Source organism: Sebastes umbrosus, chromosome 4 (genome assembly GCF_015220745.1).
Source record: "Sebastes umbrosus isolate fSebUmb1 chromosome 4, fSebUmb1.pri, whole genome shotgun sequence".
Classification (NCBI taxonomy): Eukaryota; Metazoa; Chordata; class Actinopteri; order Perciformes; family Sebastidae; genus Sebastes; species Sebastes umbrosus.
This window is the reverse complement of record NC_051272.1, coordinates 26742051-26760010: the sequence shown is the minus strand read 5'-3', so window position 1 is coordinate 26760010 and position 17960 is coordinate 26742051. Positions and strand designations below refer to the sequence as shown.

The 17960-nt window shown below is 41.4% G+C and overlaps 1 protein-coding gene across 1 annotated transcript in view; it reads right to left on the bottom strand.

The window, feature by feature from the left end:
* Positions 1-17960, bottom strand: part of nlrc5 (NLR family, CARD domain containing 5) — a 45064-nt gene that overhangs the window by 20944 nt on the left and 6160 nt on the right. The window contains 19 exon segments of the mRNA XM_037766594.1: positions 251-340; positions 601-684; positions 1101-1184; positions 1464-1493; positions 1606-1656; positions 1907-1996; positions 2472-2555; positions 2675-2758; positions 2965-3048; positions 4707-4948; positions 5048-5279; positions 6702-6832; positions 8891-9053; positions 9559-10030; positions 11827-12019; positions 12021-12143; positions 14598-14729; positions 16781-16935; positions 17216-17401. Coding sequence (XP_037622522.1) covers positions 251-340; positions 601-684; positions 1101-1184; positions 1464-1493; positions 1606-1656; positions 1907-1996; positions 2472-2555; positions 2675-2758; positions 2965-3048; positions 4707-4948; positions 5048-5279; positions 6702-6832; positions 8891-9053; positions 9559-10030; positions 11827-12019; positions 12021-12143; positions 14598-14729; positions 16781-16935; positions 17216-17401 — 2710 coding nt within the window.

The window sequence follows — 17960 nt, the reverse complement described above, 5'->3', positions numbered from 1 at the left end:
ATTAAATTAAGTAATAAGTATTTGTGACTGCTCTCAATGTTTTAAAACAAAGCAGAATGAAAATAATGAAAATTGAGGCCAACTAATACAATTTAAATGCTGATTGTTCTACATGGTGACGTGTCTTGCAGAAGAATGGCATGACGGTCCTGTCTGATGTGAGTAACGATATTTATGCATTTGTTAGTACAGTATGTTTAAAGATGTGTGCATTTATAGTATCTAATGCACATTACAAGTGTGTCTGTACCTGATATGAAGCTCCACCACAGAAGGACAATTGGACAGCAGAGCAGTCAGAATCACCAAACCCTCCACTGAGGAGCAGATGTCATTCGCACTGAGAAGAAGAGACATCTGAACATCAACAAACTGCTGCGGTTCAACTCTTATGGATGCTGAACACTTTTTTTTTTTTTTTTTTTATCCTTAACCACTACAAATTAAATAGCACATTAACTTAATCACTTTTTGGATAGCAAGGTAAAATAGAGTATAGCAATATGGCATTTTAGTAGTCAAAATCAGTCATATTCAGAATACATATAACTTTATGTCACTTTTGTGCTTTGTGATCGGTAGTTAGGTATGAAGTCCTACATGATCTTTTTGGTGACGTTGAACTTTGGCAAAGACTGAGTCAGCGTCCTCAGAGTTCCAACATCCAAAAGGCCTCCAGACATACTAGGATGTACACACACAAAAGAACTTCATTAGTATTTGATTTGAATAAATATACTATATGTATTATCAGTGGAATACTGTGTAGTGCTATTATAAATGACAGAATTCCCCCTCTGACTAGCAGTGCCAAATTAAAGTGCTAACTGTCTGATGATAACATGCAAAATGTCAGTTGTGGTGAACCCTGCCCTGATGGCAAATAGGCAAGTGATGGCTTACATACAAAATAAACTTATACCAACTACTGCCATGGAATTACTTTTTTAGTTTAAGATGATGTGTTTAGATAAGCCAGGACAGAGGATAAAACAATACGTCAATAACTGGCTGTTGTTATTATACTCAGTACTGCATTAGTCTGTTTTGGTGTGTTGTATCATTGGTTGATTTGAAGAGGTGTGTTTAGGGTTTCTTACTCCAGGACAGACAGGGCGGGGCAGCGTGCCAATGACTTTGCAAGTTTTTGCATATCAGGCTTGCTCCATTTCTGGTTCAACAAGCTGGAGGAACAGATTGTAGCGCAAGGTTAAAACATATCAACAAACATCTCAACTGAAAACCATAATTTGAACAAAATTCAAATCGATCGGCACATGAACTAAAATGATTCAATCAGCTGGTGTCCAGCAGAGATTCAGAAGCCATTTCTGGTCAAGATTGTTAAAACAAAACAAGTCAAGGTACAAGCAACTCAAAGGTAGAAGGAGCAAAGTTCTTAAAGGAAACTGGCTATGTTAGTAAAGATCTGGAAAGTTGTCAACATTTGATAAGAGTGTTACCTGATTGTTGGTTCAGATGTTGTTTTATGGCTGCAGAGGGGAATGCATACATAAGACAGAATTTCAGCATTTGATGAGGATGTTATTCATAGACACACTATGTATGGTCAATTACTGGCTTATATTTCCTCATTAAACTCACCTTTTCAAGTCAGAGTTTTTGGAGAAAGTTACTGTCAATTCCTTTTTCCCACTGCAAAAACAAAACATACTGTTTAGCAGTTGGATAACAATGATTACTTGCTTACTTACTGCAGAAATGCTGATACTACCAAACAGAGCATGAGGTGTGCAGTTAATAAATTGTAGTCAAATGTTGAGAGCGTGATAGTGAGTGGAAAATGACCCAACACTCACATAGATCTCCTAATAGAGAGTTTGTGTGTGCATGCAAAAATAGCAACTAGTTAGCACAGTGTATGTGTGCATGGGTGTGGTCGTACTCTGCATGAATGTGCTGGATGTTCAAACATGAAGACATTTTCCTGATGAGATAGTCCACTGCTTCCAGAGAGCTGTTGTTTCGACCCAGCCTGCAAGGTGCACAGATACACACACCATAAATATACATACACGCCAGATCAGGCGTTGCGGCAATTCGCACAGGGTTGCGCAGCGGTGTGGGAGAGTCACTAAACCCATTGACTATCACAATAATTAACGTAATTTGTTCCCTCATGGCTGGGTTGTACAGCTCTGGATTGCCGGGTACGTGATTGGCTACCGCAACGTGACGTCGGGTTGCGTTTCTCCAAAAGCTGATTCTGTTTAAATTTTTCCGTCACAGGCTGCTGCGGGTTTTTTTTTTCGCCAACCCCTGCTGCCGCTGCAGTCACAGCCGCAGCCCAAATGCACTACCCCATTCAAAATGAACTTGCGTTTTCGCTGCACCGCCGGATCTGGTGTGAATGCAGGCTTATACATGGAATCTGCTAAAAAAAAAATCAGCAACAATCTTGAGATATTGGGGTGACTGAAAATAGCATCTCATTGGCATTAAGTACTTACATTACCGAGACCAGTCTTGGTTGTTTGGTAAATATGGCAGCTATGTGTTTGATTCCTCCGTCTTTCAGATTGTTGTCACTAAAACTGCAACGCAAAAACAAAAACTTGGTGTTAAGTTTAGACCTGCATCCAAAATACTTCACCATCATATTAGGTATCAGGAGTCAGCAACCCTATCATATAGTCAGAGGTAGCAAGTATACTTGATTTCAGTGATGTCTGGACAGTCCTGTAGAGCAGAGGCCAAACTAGCCGCTCCTGTGGCAGTCAGACTGGCAACACAAAACCTTGAGAAGACAAAGACAAAATCAGCCAAGCACTGTTGTAGAGGTGTTAAGGGCTGATTGCTGCTGCTACATTCCTTAAGTCATTTCAAAGGCATTTATGTTTATCTGCGAGTATAGTCTGGAGAAGGTAAACAACATTTAAACTACACCACTCTTGATAAGACTGTTTGGAAAGAAAATAGAGTAGGTAGAAGATGGAATCTTACTCTAGTTTTCTCAGGGTTGTGAATTTTGGCAAAATGGTGGACAACTTCTCGGCAAACTTGTCGTCGTACTTGCGGCCGCGAAAACTGAAGGCACACAAATAATGAAATGAAACATTAGTGAAACAAACCTTCACATTGGATAGGAGGCTGATATGCAAAGACTCCCCAACAATATGTCAAATCTTTTAAGGACACAAAAGAAAATGTCCCAGAAAATGAACAAGAAGATTTTGGTTATGCACTCCTATTTAATTCATACAATAATTACTGATGTTGCTGAGTGTATGTCACCAATTCTATTTGTTGTACAGTTATTGGTTAAGAGTGACCCCTAAAGAGAGCTCCACCCACAGTTTGACAGTATACTTGTCCCGCGCCTGGGTCATATAATATCTCTTGAAACTCTTTCTGGCTGACTGTTTATTGTTTGAGTTTGTGTGTTTGTGTGGGAGTTCATTCACTTTTTGAATTGGTCGGATAAAATATCCTTTAAAGGTGTCAGTTCCTCTTGAGTCAAGGCGGCTACTGTATGTCTACCCATTACAGGGAGACTCAGTCAACCACGGGAACACAGCAGGAAACAAAGAGCTCCAGTCGGATTCACAGTATGTGGGACAGGTGGACAATCAGCTGAGGAATGTTGAGGTCAAAGCAGCAGCTCTCTCTTGAGCCACTTTCACTGCCGCTGTCCAACTCTCTTAGGCCCTGTTCAGACCTGGCATTAACATACGTCCTGAGTGATCGGATCACAAGTGGCATGTGTCTAATACCAGGTGTGGACAGATGTACTTAGGCCCTGTTAAAACCTGGGATTAACATGCGTCCTGAGTGATCGGATCACAAGTGGACAGCTCTAATTACAGGTGTGAACACACTGAGGCTCCACTCCCACTGCACTGTAGGCTTGTGCGATGGCGTCACACAGCGCCTTGCGAGTGCCCTCTGTAATGAACAAACAGCTCATTCATTCTGATGAGGCGGAGAAAAGAACCCCTCAAGAGAATTTATTCTCGACCGAAAGAAGTTTGTTAAGACTTGAGGTGAAAATGAGGAATTTAACTGTAAAGTCGCTGCGCTTCTGTACCAATAGAAAGACAGGATGGCGAGACCGATAGGTCACTCACTGTCTTAGCCGATGTCAGGGCTAGTAGAAGCGCTGTTGTAAGATATAGCATCTTGAGAGAGATTTGGGCTATCGGCTCAAAAGGAGGATCCTCCCAGAGCGCGCAGCACTATGGTGCTAGAGAATGCACGACAGGTTTCTGTCATTCAGCTGGAATGAGACACGCGTTCCCCGTATCCCTCCAGGAGGTGTGTTTCCTCACCCTCTCCGCGGCTGCTTTGTGCAGACAAGCCGTGGCGCTCTGGAAGAGTGGGCCAAATAGCCCATCGGGGGGTTATGGGACCATCTAGCAGCTCACGTGTTAGGCTGCATCATTGTCTGCCACGCCATTGTGAGGGTCAGGACAGCCGTCATAGCCTTCCCGATGTTCGTGGCTAGCTCCGGAGAAAGAGCCCCGGGCTTAGTGTCCATGGCGGAGACAGCGGAGGACAGCAGCATGATGTTATTTTGTGCAAGGCACAAGGGCGCGGAAGAAATCTTCACGAGCTCTTAGAGATATGATATAGAACTGATGGTCTCCGATGGAGGAGAAAATCTCCCATGGTGTGTGTGTGTGTGTGTGTGTGTGTGTGTGATGATGCCATGATGCCATGTATGTTGTGAGTATTTGTGGACTTACCTGAGGTAGTGAATGTACTGACACCTGGACAGAACATCTAAACACTCCAACTCCATTGCGCATGCTCCAAAGTCTAATCCAATGCCATTATCACCTACTGAGTTAACTACAAAAGCCAGAGCATCAATATCATTAGGTAATAGCCGGATGTTGCGCAGCTCCAGAGTGGGCCTCGTCTCTACAACCTGCTTAGCTAGTTGGTGGTCCTGGCTCTCCTGGACACAGTGGCAAAGATCCAAAATCTGGGAAGATGTAAGAAAGAATGATCAATAAGAAAAGAGCAGAAGTACAACTTAAATCATACCTCCATTTATCAGAATTCACTTCAGTTCATATTCTACCTTTGGTCCAGTAAGGGTGTTGCTGTGACAAAAGTTTTGTAGCAGTTTCAGAACGAGGGTTTGTCGTTTTTGGACCCAACTTTGTCCTCCTGTTCCACCAGAGGTCCTGGCTAATTGAACTAAGGCTGCAGTGCAGTGTGGGGAAGCCAGACCACATACAAACAGGTGCAGGGAGTCAGTAAAGACTGTCCTCTGGTCTGACTTGGTCGTCCAGCGAGTTCTCAGAATGAATCTGAGAGAGCAATGGGGAAGAAGATAGAGCAAAGTCAATATTTTATTTGGTTTAAGATTAAGGTACACATCTACATCATCACATGACAATGATATTTTGAGAGACATATTTATTTCTATTTATTTAAGTGCTTTATTACTTTACAGAAGTCAATCAGTGAGTAAATTAACTCAAAACAGAAGGGTTTTGCTGTTTGTAGGATGTTGTAAAAGTTTATGGGCATTTTCACACCGGCAGTTTGGTTCATTTGGTTTTAGTTCTGGTCTGGTTCCTGTTCACACTGGCTTTTGACAAACAAACCAAGAGGAGTAAACATGAAGATATACAGACTGACAGGAAGCTCATTGATTAAACCGTTTTGACGATGGTGATCCTGCATTGTTAGCACATCGTAAAGACCAATGTGAGGAAATCAAATAACAGTGACTTTAATGCTTCTCATGTGTATATTTATGTTCTCTGGCATAACAAAGAGCTTTCAAAAGAAATAACTGATTATATGCATGATTCACTCAACATGTGTATTTACAAAAAACCCTGATTAAGGTCCTGTGCTGAAAGTATTGATTAAATTAAGTGCAGACTTCAAGTATGTCAGTTAGTCTTGCCGACTTGTCTTTCAGTTGTCTGGTGAAGTAGTAGCAACACACTCTCTTTACCAGAAAATATTAGGCAGAAAGAAAAACAGACTGTCAATATATTTATAATATTGCCATAAACAAGAGGGCTTTTATTAGCGCTTTAGCAGGGGTCGCCCCCGGCTGTGATGCCTGCTGTGTCAGTTCCTCTCTGCTCGCCCCCTGAGCCTCCAGTCCTCTGATTGGACCATCTGCCTTCTGCCTGCATCAGTGAATTCCTGGCCTCCTTTTATGGAGAGGTCATACATCATGGTGTGCTCAACTTACACTGTTAATCCTGTTCCCTGGGTTATTCCTGGTATGTTCCTGGTAGAGTGTTACATTATACAGCAAGCTGAAATTCTATACTACTCTGCACCTTGTGTCCTTATTAAGATAATCCCAAAATACCTCTGGTGTACTCTTAATTGAGGTGAGATCTGGGATATTTAGATTAGATATAAGCATCAAGATTGGTTAATGCTTGAATATAATTATTGTTCGAATTCTTTATACATAAAATTATTTTTCAAGTTTAGGTTACAGGGTTCTAGTTAAGTGGCAGAGCACACACTGCAACAAGTTGGCATTTACCTGACCATGGGTGGACATGTGTTTTTATCAAATGAAGAAGCGCAAAGCTCGGTGTTGGTATTCAGAACATTTTGAAAATAGGGTCACACAGTACATGAGCCCACGGTTTTGCCTTTAGAAAGGCCAACTGATCGACAACTCCAATCGCCTTGAAAAATGTCACTATGTTCCTTTCCGGTTCCATTTGGCTTATCTGAATTCAATTACCTACCTCTTCTTGAGCTGCGTGTCACTAACATCAGCACTGGTCATGACTCTGAGTGCAGCCAAAAACTCCTGTAATATCAGATGAATGAAGCAGTAGGAGTTGACAAGCATCCCATCCTCACGTCTCAGCTCCACCTAACGGGAAGATATGGACAAACACATTATTTATTATGTCACTAACAAGATTAACAGTCTTCAGCTACAAGATTTAAAAATATCGTATGGTGGTTATTAAAGTGGCAACGTGACAACAGAACTCAAACCTCTAACATGTTTTTATAGTTTGACAGTTTTAGTCACAACTTTAATTGCGCTGATCCTGTTGTATGGAAAATCACTTGCACCATGCCCACAGAGGCGCTGACTATAGTTGCTCGTGCTACAGAAAAGTGCAGATATTCCAACAATGGGGACTTTAGACAGAAGAGTATTTAGTTAATACATTTTTAACTTTTGTGCATCTCTTAATAAAAGCTATTCTTATGTAATGAGAGGACAAAAATGTCCATGTTAAAAACTGCCACAAATGATATATTAATATTATTTTCCACTTTCACTGAGTTCAATATTTTAACCAACTTCAGTCCTGATCATAATTTCCAAATTTTCATTCATTTTCAGAATTTTAACCCTTTAAATGCCAGTTTATTTACATAATGGCACTGTTGTCCTGAAAACAACACAAACAAATTCTGTTAATTTTGCTAAATGCTAGGGAAATTAAAATTTTTCACAGTCTGGGATGTGTCAATGATTAGCAACAACATTGATTGTGATGCATTGTATCAAACACTGCGGTGCAGGGAAAATAGTGTATTTGCCCTGCTGGGCAAACATGAGAAAATGTCTCAACAGGGTGGCAAATACTAAAAACTACTTTTTTTTTAAGCCAGGGCTCTAGATTGAAAGCATGATATAATATAGGGGTTCTCAAACTTACTCATAGGTCCGCATTTGATTTTTATTCAAGGGCAGAGGTCGATTGGCGATAACAAAATAATATAGCACGAGTAGAGATGGGAATCGTTAGGATTTTATCAATACTAGCCCTACTACTCTTATCAATACTTCTCGGTTTGGTTCTTCATTGATACTCTAATTGGTACTTTTTCATCACTAAATAATCGTTTTTAATATATTGTTTTAAAAATAATAAATTCAGAACAGGATTAGAATGTATTTATATTTTAAATATAACTAAATGTTGTTTGAAGAGCAGCAACAGTAATGTTTATAACAGCAATGTCACTATACAAACGCATAATAATATCTCACTGGAAACAATCTAAAATGTCAATAAAATGAATAATATTCCCAAATTAAGTTTATAAAGAATGAAGAATGAAGTATCAGTTATTCCTCCTCCCTCTGCTGGTGTGGTTCACTGTCTGCAGGTACCGCTGGTAGAGGGAGGAGGGGCGGTTTTGTCTCAGCCAGCAGCTAAGTTTACAAGAATTTGCCAACTTTTAAGATACGTGGCTAACAGTTAAACAGTAATAACAGGCTATTAGCCAAGCTGGCGCGATGTGCTTGTGTAAAGCAGCAGCGGTGGATGAGAGATTGCAGACAGAGCAGATTGAAATATCACTTTCCACTCTTCTTTTAACTCTGGTGCCCTCAAGGTATGGGCTGGGTCCGGATTGACTTGCTGTTCGGTCCGGATGCCGACCGTGGTCCGGACTTTGAGAAGCCGCGATATAATAGAATGCATGATTCCATTTAGTAATGGCTGTGGGATCAAAAACTGGGGCCAATGGGGACATTATTGTCCTACAGGGTTTAAGTGTCTGTATTCTGGCTACACAGTACATTATAGACCTATTATAGGAGTTGAGGTTGAACTTCCAATATTTGAAAAAAAAACAAAAAACTCACACCCTTGCCAAAATGTATGCCATATGCATTAACATACAGACAAAATGATTGAACATTTTGAATGAAGAGGCCAAAAATGTCCCTAGTAAGTGTTCCAAATCCTTTAGTTTTGCGCACTAAGCAAGCCTAATTATGGCCTCCCCCAAAAAAAAACACAGGCACATACTGTAGACATGTAGACCACATGTGCCCCCCCTCCTCCCACACACACATCCTACCTCCTTCCACAACTAACATTGCCTTGTAGTTTCAGAAGAAGCCCTGCATACCCACAGATATGTCGAGAACATTCACACATACTGTACAGCCAAGTCTGACCTGTGACAAGAGCCCTGTCCTGATTGAAAACTCCAAAACATCCTGAGAAATGTCTTCTTCCATGAAGAGGATCTTGCTGTCCTCTAACCCTCTCCAGGCCAGCTGACTCAGCTCACACAGCTCAGATCGATACTGACTCAGAGTGGTCAACGTGCACACAACACTGCACAAAGAGACAGAAAACAAATAACGATATAACAACAAACATTAGCTGCATTGGTACATTATCAAAGATCATGTGAAAGTGAAAACTGAGGGAAATTAACTAAGCCTATCATTAAAATGAAGACATTGCACTTGTGGGTTTCTTAAGAACATTCTCTGGAAACATGTTTACGTTGAGCACAACATATCTGTACTCCTTTGTGCAATCTTTTTGTCATTTTCAAAAGACTTATAAATCTTCCTAGCGTGTTTCCTGGATCACTTCTCCCTTTGTGTAAAAGACTAAAATGTGTATTTGTAAGTGTACAATGTAAGATGCTTTGTACCTATTGACTTTTTACTAAAAAGAAAATATAAAAAAAAACACAAACATGTATTTAATAGAGAGGGATCAAGCTGTGAATTCACCTTGTCAATCAAATGTATTGAAATGCTATGTTATGTATGGTGTGTCAGTGGTGTGATATGATGTTAATATGTTTAGTGATCTACTCAGCCTTCACCTCTGTGGAAGTCTCGTGGTCTTTGGGTCGTCATTGCTTCCTCTTGTATCAGGGTCACGGCTCAGAAACGCACCAAGAACAGTGAGGTAGACCTGGGTGAGGGTGGAGGGTATCTGGGCTTGTGTGGGAGGTAGCTGGGCTCTACCATTTGTTCTATCTATCGTTATGTCTTCACTCCCTCTTCTTCCTCCTCCTTGATCTCCCCTTTGCACATAACTCCCTCCTATACTGCCCTCTTCTCCTCTTCCTCCTCCTGGAATCTCTACTCCTTTTTCTTCTTTTTTCTTCACTTTTCTCCTTGTTTCACTTCCTCTTTCTACCGGTATCTGTGTCCTTCCTGAGTCTCTCCCTTTCAGTAGTAAATGCTCCAGACAGATGCAGCAGATGTTGCAGAGGGCAGGGAGGGATGACATGGCAAGTAGGTGTCGACTGGAAAGAAGGAGATCTGCTGCCTGCACCCCGAGAGCTCTGTCTGCTGAATGACATTTGCAGTTGAGACATAAATCAGTTTATGGCTAGAGACATTAAAGGGATACCCACATATGTTTTCACTTATTTTGCCTCATCAGACCTCTTCTATGACTTAGTTTTATTGCACCTGTTATGATTCTTATAACGTGAAGTTTATTGGTCTTATGTATTATCCCGCATACTGCAGCTCAGGCTGACTTCAAGCTCGGCAGATGTGCAACTCAATAATTTGAAGTCTCCCTGATGACATCATCAGGGGCTATTTTCTATAGTCCTTTCACATAATGCACTGCAACCTTGAACTTAACTAGACATTACCCGGGGGAGCGGAGAATGCAAATGTCCGATCATTCGGACCGGTCATTAAACAAAAGTCTTACTAGCCATTTCCCAAGTACAAAGTCCATGTAATGCCCGATTGAGCCCATGAGTGAATAAAGTCACTCATTGACCAGAGATTCACAGCGAGCGAGTGGGTGCGTTGATGATGTTTCCATGTGACTGGCACAAAACCGGAAGAATACAAACATCTGAGGGTGAAGAAGAGGGGTCATTTACACAAAGACGCCAATGAAAATATCTAACTGGAGAGACAACATGATTCAGGAATTTCTGTTGGTACGGGCCGCCGCCGAAAATCGTCAGACATATTCAAGGAATGGCAAGAGACGCAGACTACAAATTACAAATCGGCTACATGACTGCTGTGTTTTTGCGTCATGTCCTGCCTCCTGCACGCCTCCTGTTGTGTGTGATACATTAGTGAAAGGGCAACTCCGGACCTGATTCTCCAGGCATTGTGCGGAGTTCATATGAGAAAACGGCTTATGTGTCAGCCCTGTGATTGACTAGTGACCTGTCCAGGGTGTTATCCGCTTCTCGTCCAATGTCAGACCCTCTATGGATAAGTGGCTATAGATCCAAGGTTCCCAAACTTTTCAGACCATGTACCACTATGTACCTAACCAAATTTCACAAGTACCACTTCCCACTGCAGGTACAATGTACAATGAAAGTCACCTCACCTATATCCTTTGCAGTTCCTCTGGCCCTCTGACAGTAAATCCCAGATTAACGTAGCTAGCCTGGTAACATCTTTTCATTTGGTAGAAGTGGCGCAAGATGTGGCCCCGCTCGGTGGCTCAGGTGCCGACTCCAACTTTAACTCCTCTTCAGCATTGAGAGGTCTGTTTGACTCTGAACTGTCAGGGCCAGAGTTGTCACCTGCCTCTCGACTGTCTTTTGGACCTTGTAACCATTTCAAAATTCCACTCATTCTGCTTTAATCAACGACTGAGTCCGAATCCGACTGCATTTAGCTAACGCTTACATTACTCATGCTTTGTCAGACGTCACATCCAAACAAATTTTATTTCTAGAATATTTAAATGATTAACAACAAATGTTTACATCATTGTAATGTGATGTGAAACAAATAACTGTTGTCTGTAATAAAGTTACATTAAATGCCAATTTTTTGGTTTTAAGGTAAGGACTTGGCCCATTAGAGTGCAATAGTTAGATCCTTTAGCAAGGCTCTTGCGTACCACCAAACCAGAGCTTGCGTACCACCAGTGGTACGTGCACCACAGTTTGGGAATGACTGCTATAGTTAATGGATGATGTGATGGATGGATGTAAAACTAGCCACTAACCTGCACTCAAAGATATTGCAGTGTATATTAAATCTACATTGATCTACATCTATAAATTAAGCATAGATATGGATCAATGTAGATTATCTCTATGCAGAAAAACAAATATCACAATGTAAGTATAAAAGGCACACGTTTTCACCTTTTACTCCAAAGAAGTTGTCCACATACTCCTCGATCTCCTGGCGGTCCCACTGCAGCAGCTGCCCCACTTTATCTGCCATTCCTTCCAAATCGATGACATCGCGTACACGACAGGTGACCACCACAGTACATCCTGGAAGAAGCTGACGATTTAACAGCCCTGAGATGAGGTCTGTAACAGGCAGAGGCTTTTTCTGGGTCCAATAGGTCTCCCTGCACCTCTTGTTTGGTGAGTTTGCTGTGAAACTCGTCATAGCCATCCAGCACCCAACAGCTTTGTTCTGGATTGGAAAGGAGGTAATCCACAATGGTTCTCTGCTCAGAGAACAGAATATGTGAGGAATGTAAGAAAAACAACAGAAAAGTATTAGTTCAAGACATACAGTACATTAGTAGCTATTATTTGTTTGTTACAATGTGTGTTGTTCACTAGCTTTTTAAGTTCCTAGAAACTTGAAAAATGGTTTAAAATACAGCCTCTGAATGGTGGACATGTTGAGTATTTATAATCAACCCTCTAGTCTGTAAAGTCTCTCTACACAAGGCTTCTGACTGTATTACTAATGGGCAACCAATATTATTGATATAAATATTATTGAAGGCCCCATAACCAATCACATGTATTATTTGCTAGATTGATATAAGTGTATATACAATACAGAAAATAGCAGGTTTGGGTTGAAGACCCAGCAACTTCATTGTGTCCCTCTCCCTCCACTTCTGAAACCAAATATGCCCTTGTCTGTAGCGTTCTACTACATAACTCCCGTTATTCAGTGTGAATAACTTTTCTCCTGCTCTCACTTGTTATGGGCCCAATCCCAATGTCCCCCCTGAGGCTTTAAGCCCTGAACTCTCAGGGACTAGACTGACGTCAACTGATAAATGGTTGAGTGTGAGAGGCTGCAAGGGCTTGAAATGGCATAAATATGAATGGGACAGCACTCTGCGGCGACATATCATGTTCCCTTGACGATGCCAATTGTGACAACTAGACTAGAGGTAACTGTCAAAAAATCGATTTACTTGGTTTTGTCAAACCTCATTACGCAAAATGAAAAGAAATGATTGATGAATAAACCAGGTGTGTAATATTACTCTGATTTCATGTGTTTTTTATCTACCATCTTAAATCCTTAATGTTAAAGGGACTGTTTGTAACTTCTTACACGTATAAATCAATCTGGGTCGGTGTCACATTCGCGCTCGCGTGTGGCTACGCTGTTCAGACTCAGACTCCAACACAAACTACACGGAAGCACCAAAACCGCAAAGTTATATCTAGTGAAGCCCGTCTTGCAAAACAGTGTTGGCCGCGGTCGGAGGATGTGGGGAAACCATAGATTTGGTTTCCAGAGCCGGAGTCTCTGCTGTACTCTGCTCCTTTGCCTGTCTGCCTTCACTCAGCTCGCTCCACCTCATGTGCATGCGCGAACACTCCACACTGCAGAAGAGTTAGTTTAGCTCTGAGAATATCTCGTGAATATACAGTGGACGTTTGTGCATAAACAAGTGCTGCAGCTCCTCCAGACCAACAGAGGTTTCCCGTGTCTTGTGAAGTGACGGGGCTACGCAACAAGTTACGTTATCGTCTCCGACCGGGTGCCGGTGTCTCCGCTGTTTCCTCCGGCCGCGGTCTGGAGGCTGAAGCAGGAAAGGCCAACACTAGGATCAGCACTGATTCATGGAGAGACCTTCGTCTGGTCAGCTAACATTACTGCCAAGCAGGTGAAATATAGAGTGATATTGTGGTTTTAGCTGACGTGTGTCGCCTCACTGTTTTGACAGATGCTCGCTCACATTCAGGCAGTGCGTGCAGACGGGCGAGCGCAAGCAACCGGACACTGACTTTCATTGACTTAGCGGCCACAGGTGTCGCTGTTGCAACCAATTTCTGATTCTTACAAACAGTCCCTTTAATATTTCTGTGTAAATTTAAATATGCCTGGCTGAACACCCATGTGCCGTCCTCCTTAATTATCCTTTTTTTTTTTACACCTCCGGGCTTCCCCTGGTAACCGTGGTAACCCTGTGTTTAATGTCACAACGCCATGAATTGTGGGTAATTCCCTCTGGCAAAGTCTGCAGAAATGCGGACTTATGGAGAGTGTTAATGAAGGGCTCAAAATGTCTGCGAGAAAGCCCTCAAGGACTTGATGATTTGACAGTGGGACAGCCCTAAACCCTCAGTGACTTTGCAGGAACGCACCTCCGCACGTCTTTGAGTTTGTGAGTGTGGACATTGGGATTGGGCCATTTTCTCCTCTGCTTACGGAACAATACAGTTCTTTCCTTCATAAGAAGTTTTATTCCTTTTGCCAAGGAGGTTATGTTTTCGGTTCGGTTTGTTTGTTTGTCTGTTTGTCAGCAGGTTTACAGAAAAAATGCTTGCCTGATTTTCATGAAACTTGATGAAAGGGTGTAGCATGGGCCATGGACAAAAAATTACATTCATTCATTAATAAATTAAATTTTGGAGTGGATCTGAATCACGGGGCGGGTACACACATTATTTTTTCACTTAGGGAAACTCTCCAAGTACCCTTCTAGTTTCATTTTGATTTCAAGTGGACATTTTTAGAAATTCATGAATTTTACAAACAGGACCAACTCTTGGCACTACTCAGCTTTATGAATGCAGCGCCTTGTGACCTGCCAATGAACCTGAGAGCAGTCAGTACAGGACTGCTGTAGCTGTTATGCTACAAATTTAACATCAGAAAAGTCCTGATTTATGAAGGCACTGTTCTAGCACTGTTACTTGCATACCTTTTCTTCGTCGCCCCCCTTCAGAGGGAGGTAGTGTCCAAATAGCAGCTCAGACAGGGAGAGAGGGCGGGACAGTTCATTGAGCTGACGAAACTCTAGCAGGACAAACAGGTAAGATGAAGGGATAGGGCCCTTGATCATACGAGAGAGAAGGGGATGGAAAGAGAGGATAAAATAAATACAAAATGAGAGAATGAACCAAGCAGAGAAGGAACAATTTAAGGGAAACTCCACCAATTTTACACATCAAACTCTGTTTACAGTTTATCTTGTGGAGTACTAATGGGTATGTTAAAAAAAAGTTGTATAAAGCCTTTTGTGGCTCCAGAAGGGGCTGCGCAAAACTGATTGGGGCTGACATCTACATGTTTGAAAATTAAAAAAATCTGGGGGTGTGGAGTTAGAAAGGAGTGAATTTACCAGACCTCTGCAGCCCGCTCCTCATCTCTGCATGAGGCGAGCTGCCCAATCAGAGCTGGATTAAATGGGTAGATTACCCTACATGCACATTTTGATTTTTGGTAAAAAAAAAAAAAATTACCTTTAAACTGCCACATTATCAGCGGCACCGAAAATTGTGATTGATGGAGCTACAGAGGGGCTGGATTGTTTATAGCAGGTGCTAATGAATTTTGACGCAACAAATAAACAATACTACGACAGAAAATGAGATTCAATGATCCCGGGCTAATACTGTATGCCATATAATTAAAATGCATGTTACTAAATGTTTAGCGTTATATAACAACGCAACCACAATTCATTCTGTGAATTTAGAATGAACAAATTAGATGCATAAAATACCTTTATGCCAACAAGCACAAACAAGCAATGACAATCAAAATCATAGCTGAAAAATACTGTAGCTGTGAGTAAAAACGACTGCCTACAGTTGAATATGTAATGCAGAGCCATCCTATGTTACAGTGTAAACAAGAACAACTCCTGCTCGCAGCTGCCTGCCAGCAGTAGCTCACAACATACTGTAACAGCTGTTTCTACACGCCTCCCCCTGCTGATTTGGACATATAATCGTTCATAAATTTACAAAATACTTGGCGCTCTGATAGTGCTACATTCTTATGACAGCGCCCTGATTAATGGGCTAAATATATTCTTTGATTTGTATACGATAGTTTATGTTGTTGTTACATGCTGCAAAGTGGAGACACTGGAGAGTAGCAGTAGCTTGCATTATGAAACGTTTGAGGAACAAATAGATTTAGATAAATTGTGGCATCTACCGATTACATATAAGTCCGTCCGTTGCCTTCATATAGCCTGCATATGTTATATTTTTATTCCGCAAACATTTTTAATGTAGCCTACATTTAATAATTTATAATAATGTATATTTTAAAATATTTTCATTATGTAGGCAGTTGATGTTCAATATCGCTCTCTCTGGGCCCCCTAGTGACAAGGAGGCCATAGGCATCTGCCTGGAATGCCGGTACGTAGATCTGGCTCTGCTGAAGTGTTCGGGGGTCACGTTGCGATGTGGGTATTAATATCATAACATCCGTTTTTTTTATCCTGACCCTGATCCAAGACAACAAATATTGAATATCTCTGATCTCAAATTAATAGAGCTTTAGCCTTAGCCTGACGTGAGCTTACATTTAAATGCATAAATTCGGTTAAGTTTGATCAAAACCTATCTCCACAGGGAACCTTTAGATGTGTTTTTTCTTTGATGAAAAGGTTTGGACGGGATTTAAACAGCCTTTAGATGCCATTGACATCACTTGACAGGCAATGTATTGGTCTTCACACCCCTTCACTCCCTCTGGAGCCACAAAAGGATTTATACAACGTTTTTCACACATACTCCCCAAGACCTGTAAACAGACACTGATGTGCTAATTGGTGGAGTTCCCCTTGCTGCAGAACTGGTAGCTGCTAAGTATTTGTTTGTGCTGGCCAGATGTGTTACCTGACTGTTGGATTGCACCAATAAAAACATGCAGATCCTTATAGATTAGAGACGTATGAAACTTTTTAGAACATTTTAGAAAATTTGTAGAAAACCCCTCTATTGTTTCTGAGTAGCTGATTCTTCGCCTTTTCTTAATTTAATCAACCCTGACACCAATCCAACAGAATGACACAGAATATCCCAGATAATCATGAAAATATGTATTTTAAAAAACTATTGAATGATGAGAAAAATGTAAACTTACTAGTCCATGTGCCCACTGCTGTCCTAAACAAGACATCAGCAGGGTTTTTCCTGATCCAGCCTGGCCAACGAGAACTGTCACCTTCCCTGCACATCCCTGGAGGAAGTTCTCCAATGTCACTCTGGACTCCAGAGACCCATAATCCCCATCAGGATCTGAGTTTGGTGACAAAATGTTTAGTTATTGTAGAGCAGACTTTAACTACTGTATGCATGAGTAGGATTGTGTTGTGTCTGCGTAACCAAGCCGCATCATAAGAGACGCATTTCTTTCTAGGTTGAGTGTTTTCTTTTTTTCACCTTTGCAATGTCAGTTTTTTTGCACCTGAATGTACCACATTGAAGTATATTTTGAAATATTTCAACTTGAATGAAGATTAGATTTCCAAGTAAATTCAGCAGATTCTTGATAGGAGGAAGAGGAAGTCATGCTAACCTGGTGTTTTGCCCCCTTTCTCTGCTGATCCGGGGGTTTGATCAGGTCTGTCCTTGCCTCTGTTTGCCGTTCTTGGGCTGACCCACACATTCTCCAGCTGGACCTCCCTCACCAGGCGCTCACTGAGTCGCTCCCACCTCCTCTGCAATAAATGCATCACTGCAGCAATGTACTGCTCCCAGTGATCTGTGAGTAGAAAACATTATAACACATTATTTGTAGAGGGCAGTTTCTCTGCGGAGAAACAATGAGGGTCTCATTCACCAATATTTTCCTTAGGTCTTCCTTAAATTTGTTTTTGAGAAAGGTCCTAAGAAAAGTCTACGTCAGATTCATTACATGTTCTTAAATCGCAGAATTGTTCGCACCTATGTTCTTATAATGATGAATCCAAAAGGCCTCATAAATTGAAAGCGCATACCAGTTGATCCTAATTAGCATAGGTAAATGCCCCGTCAATCCATGTAAAAGTGAGTGAGACTGCAGAGCCGTGTGCACACACAGAAATTGAAAAGAAAAGTTGAGAGAATTAAATCAAGAATGCCCGAAAAGAAGTTTAAAGAGGGTGGAGCACCGGACTCCAAACGCAAAATAAAATTAGGGTTGTCAAAGTAAACGCAATAATAACGTGTTAACGCAAATTGGTTTTAAAGCCACTAATTTCTTTAACTCAATAACGCAACTTGCGATTTTTAGATTGAGTGAAGATACTGGCATCACATGAAACTAGAAAACCTAAGGAATC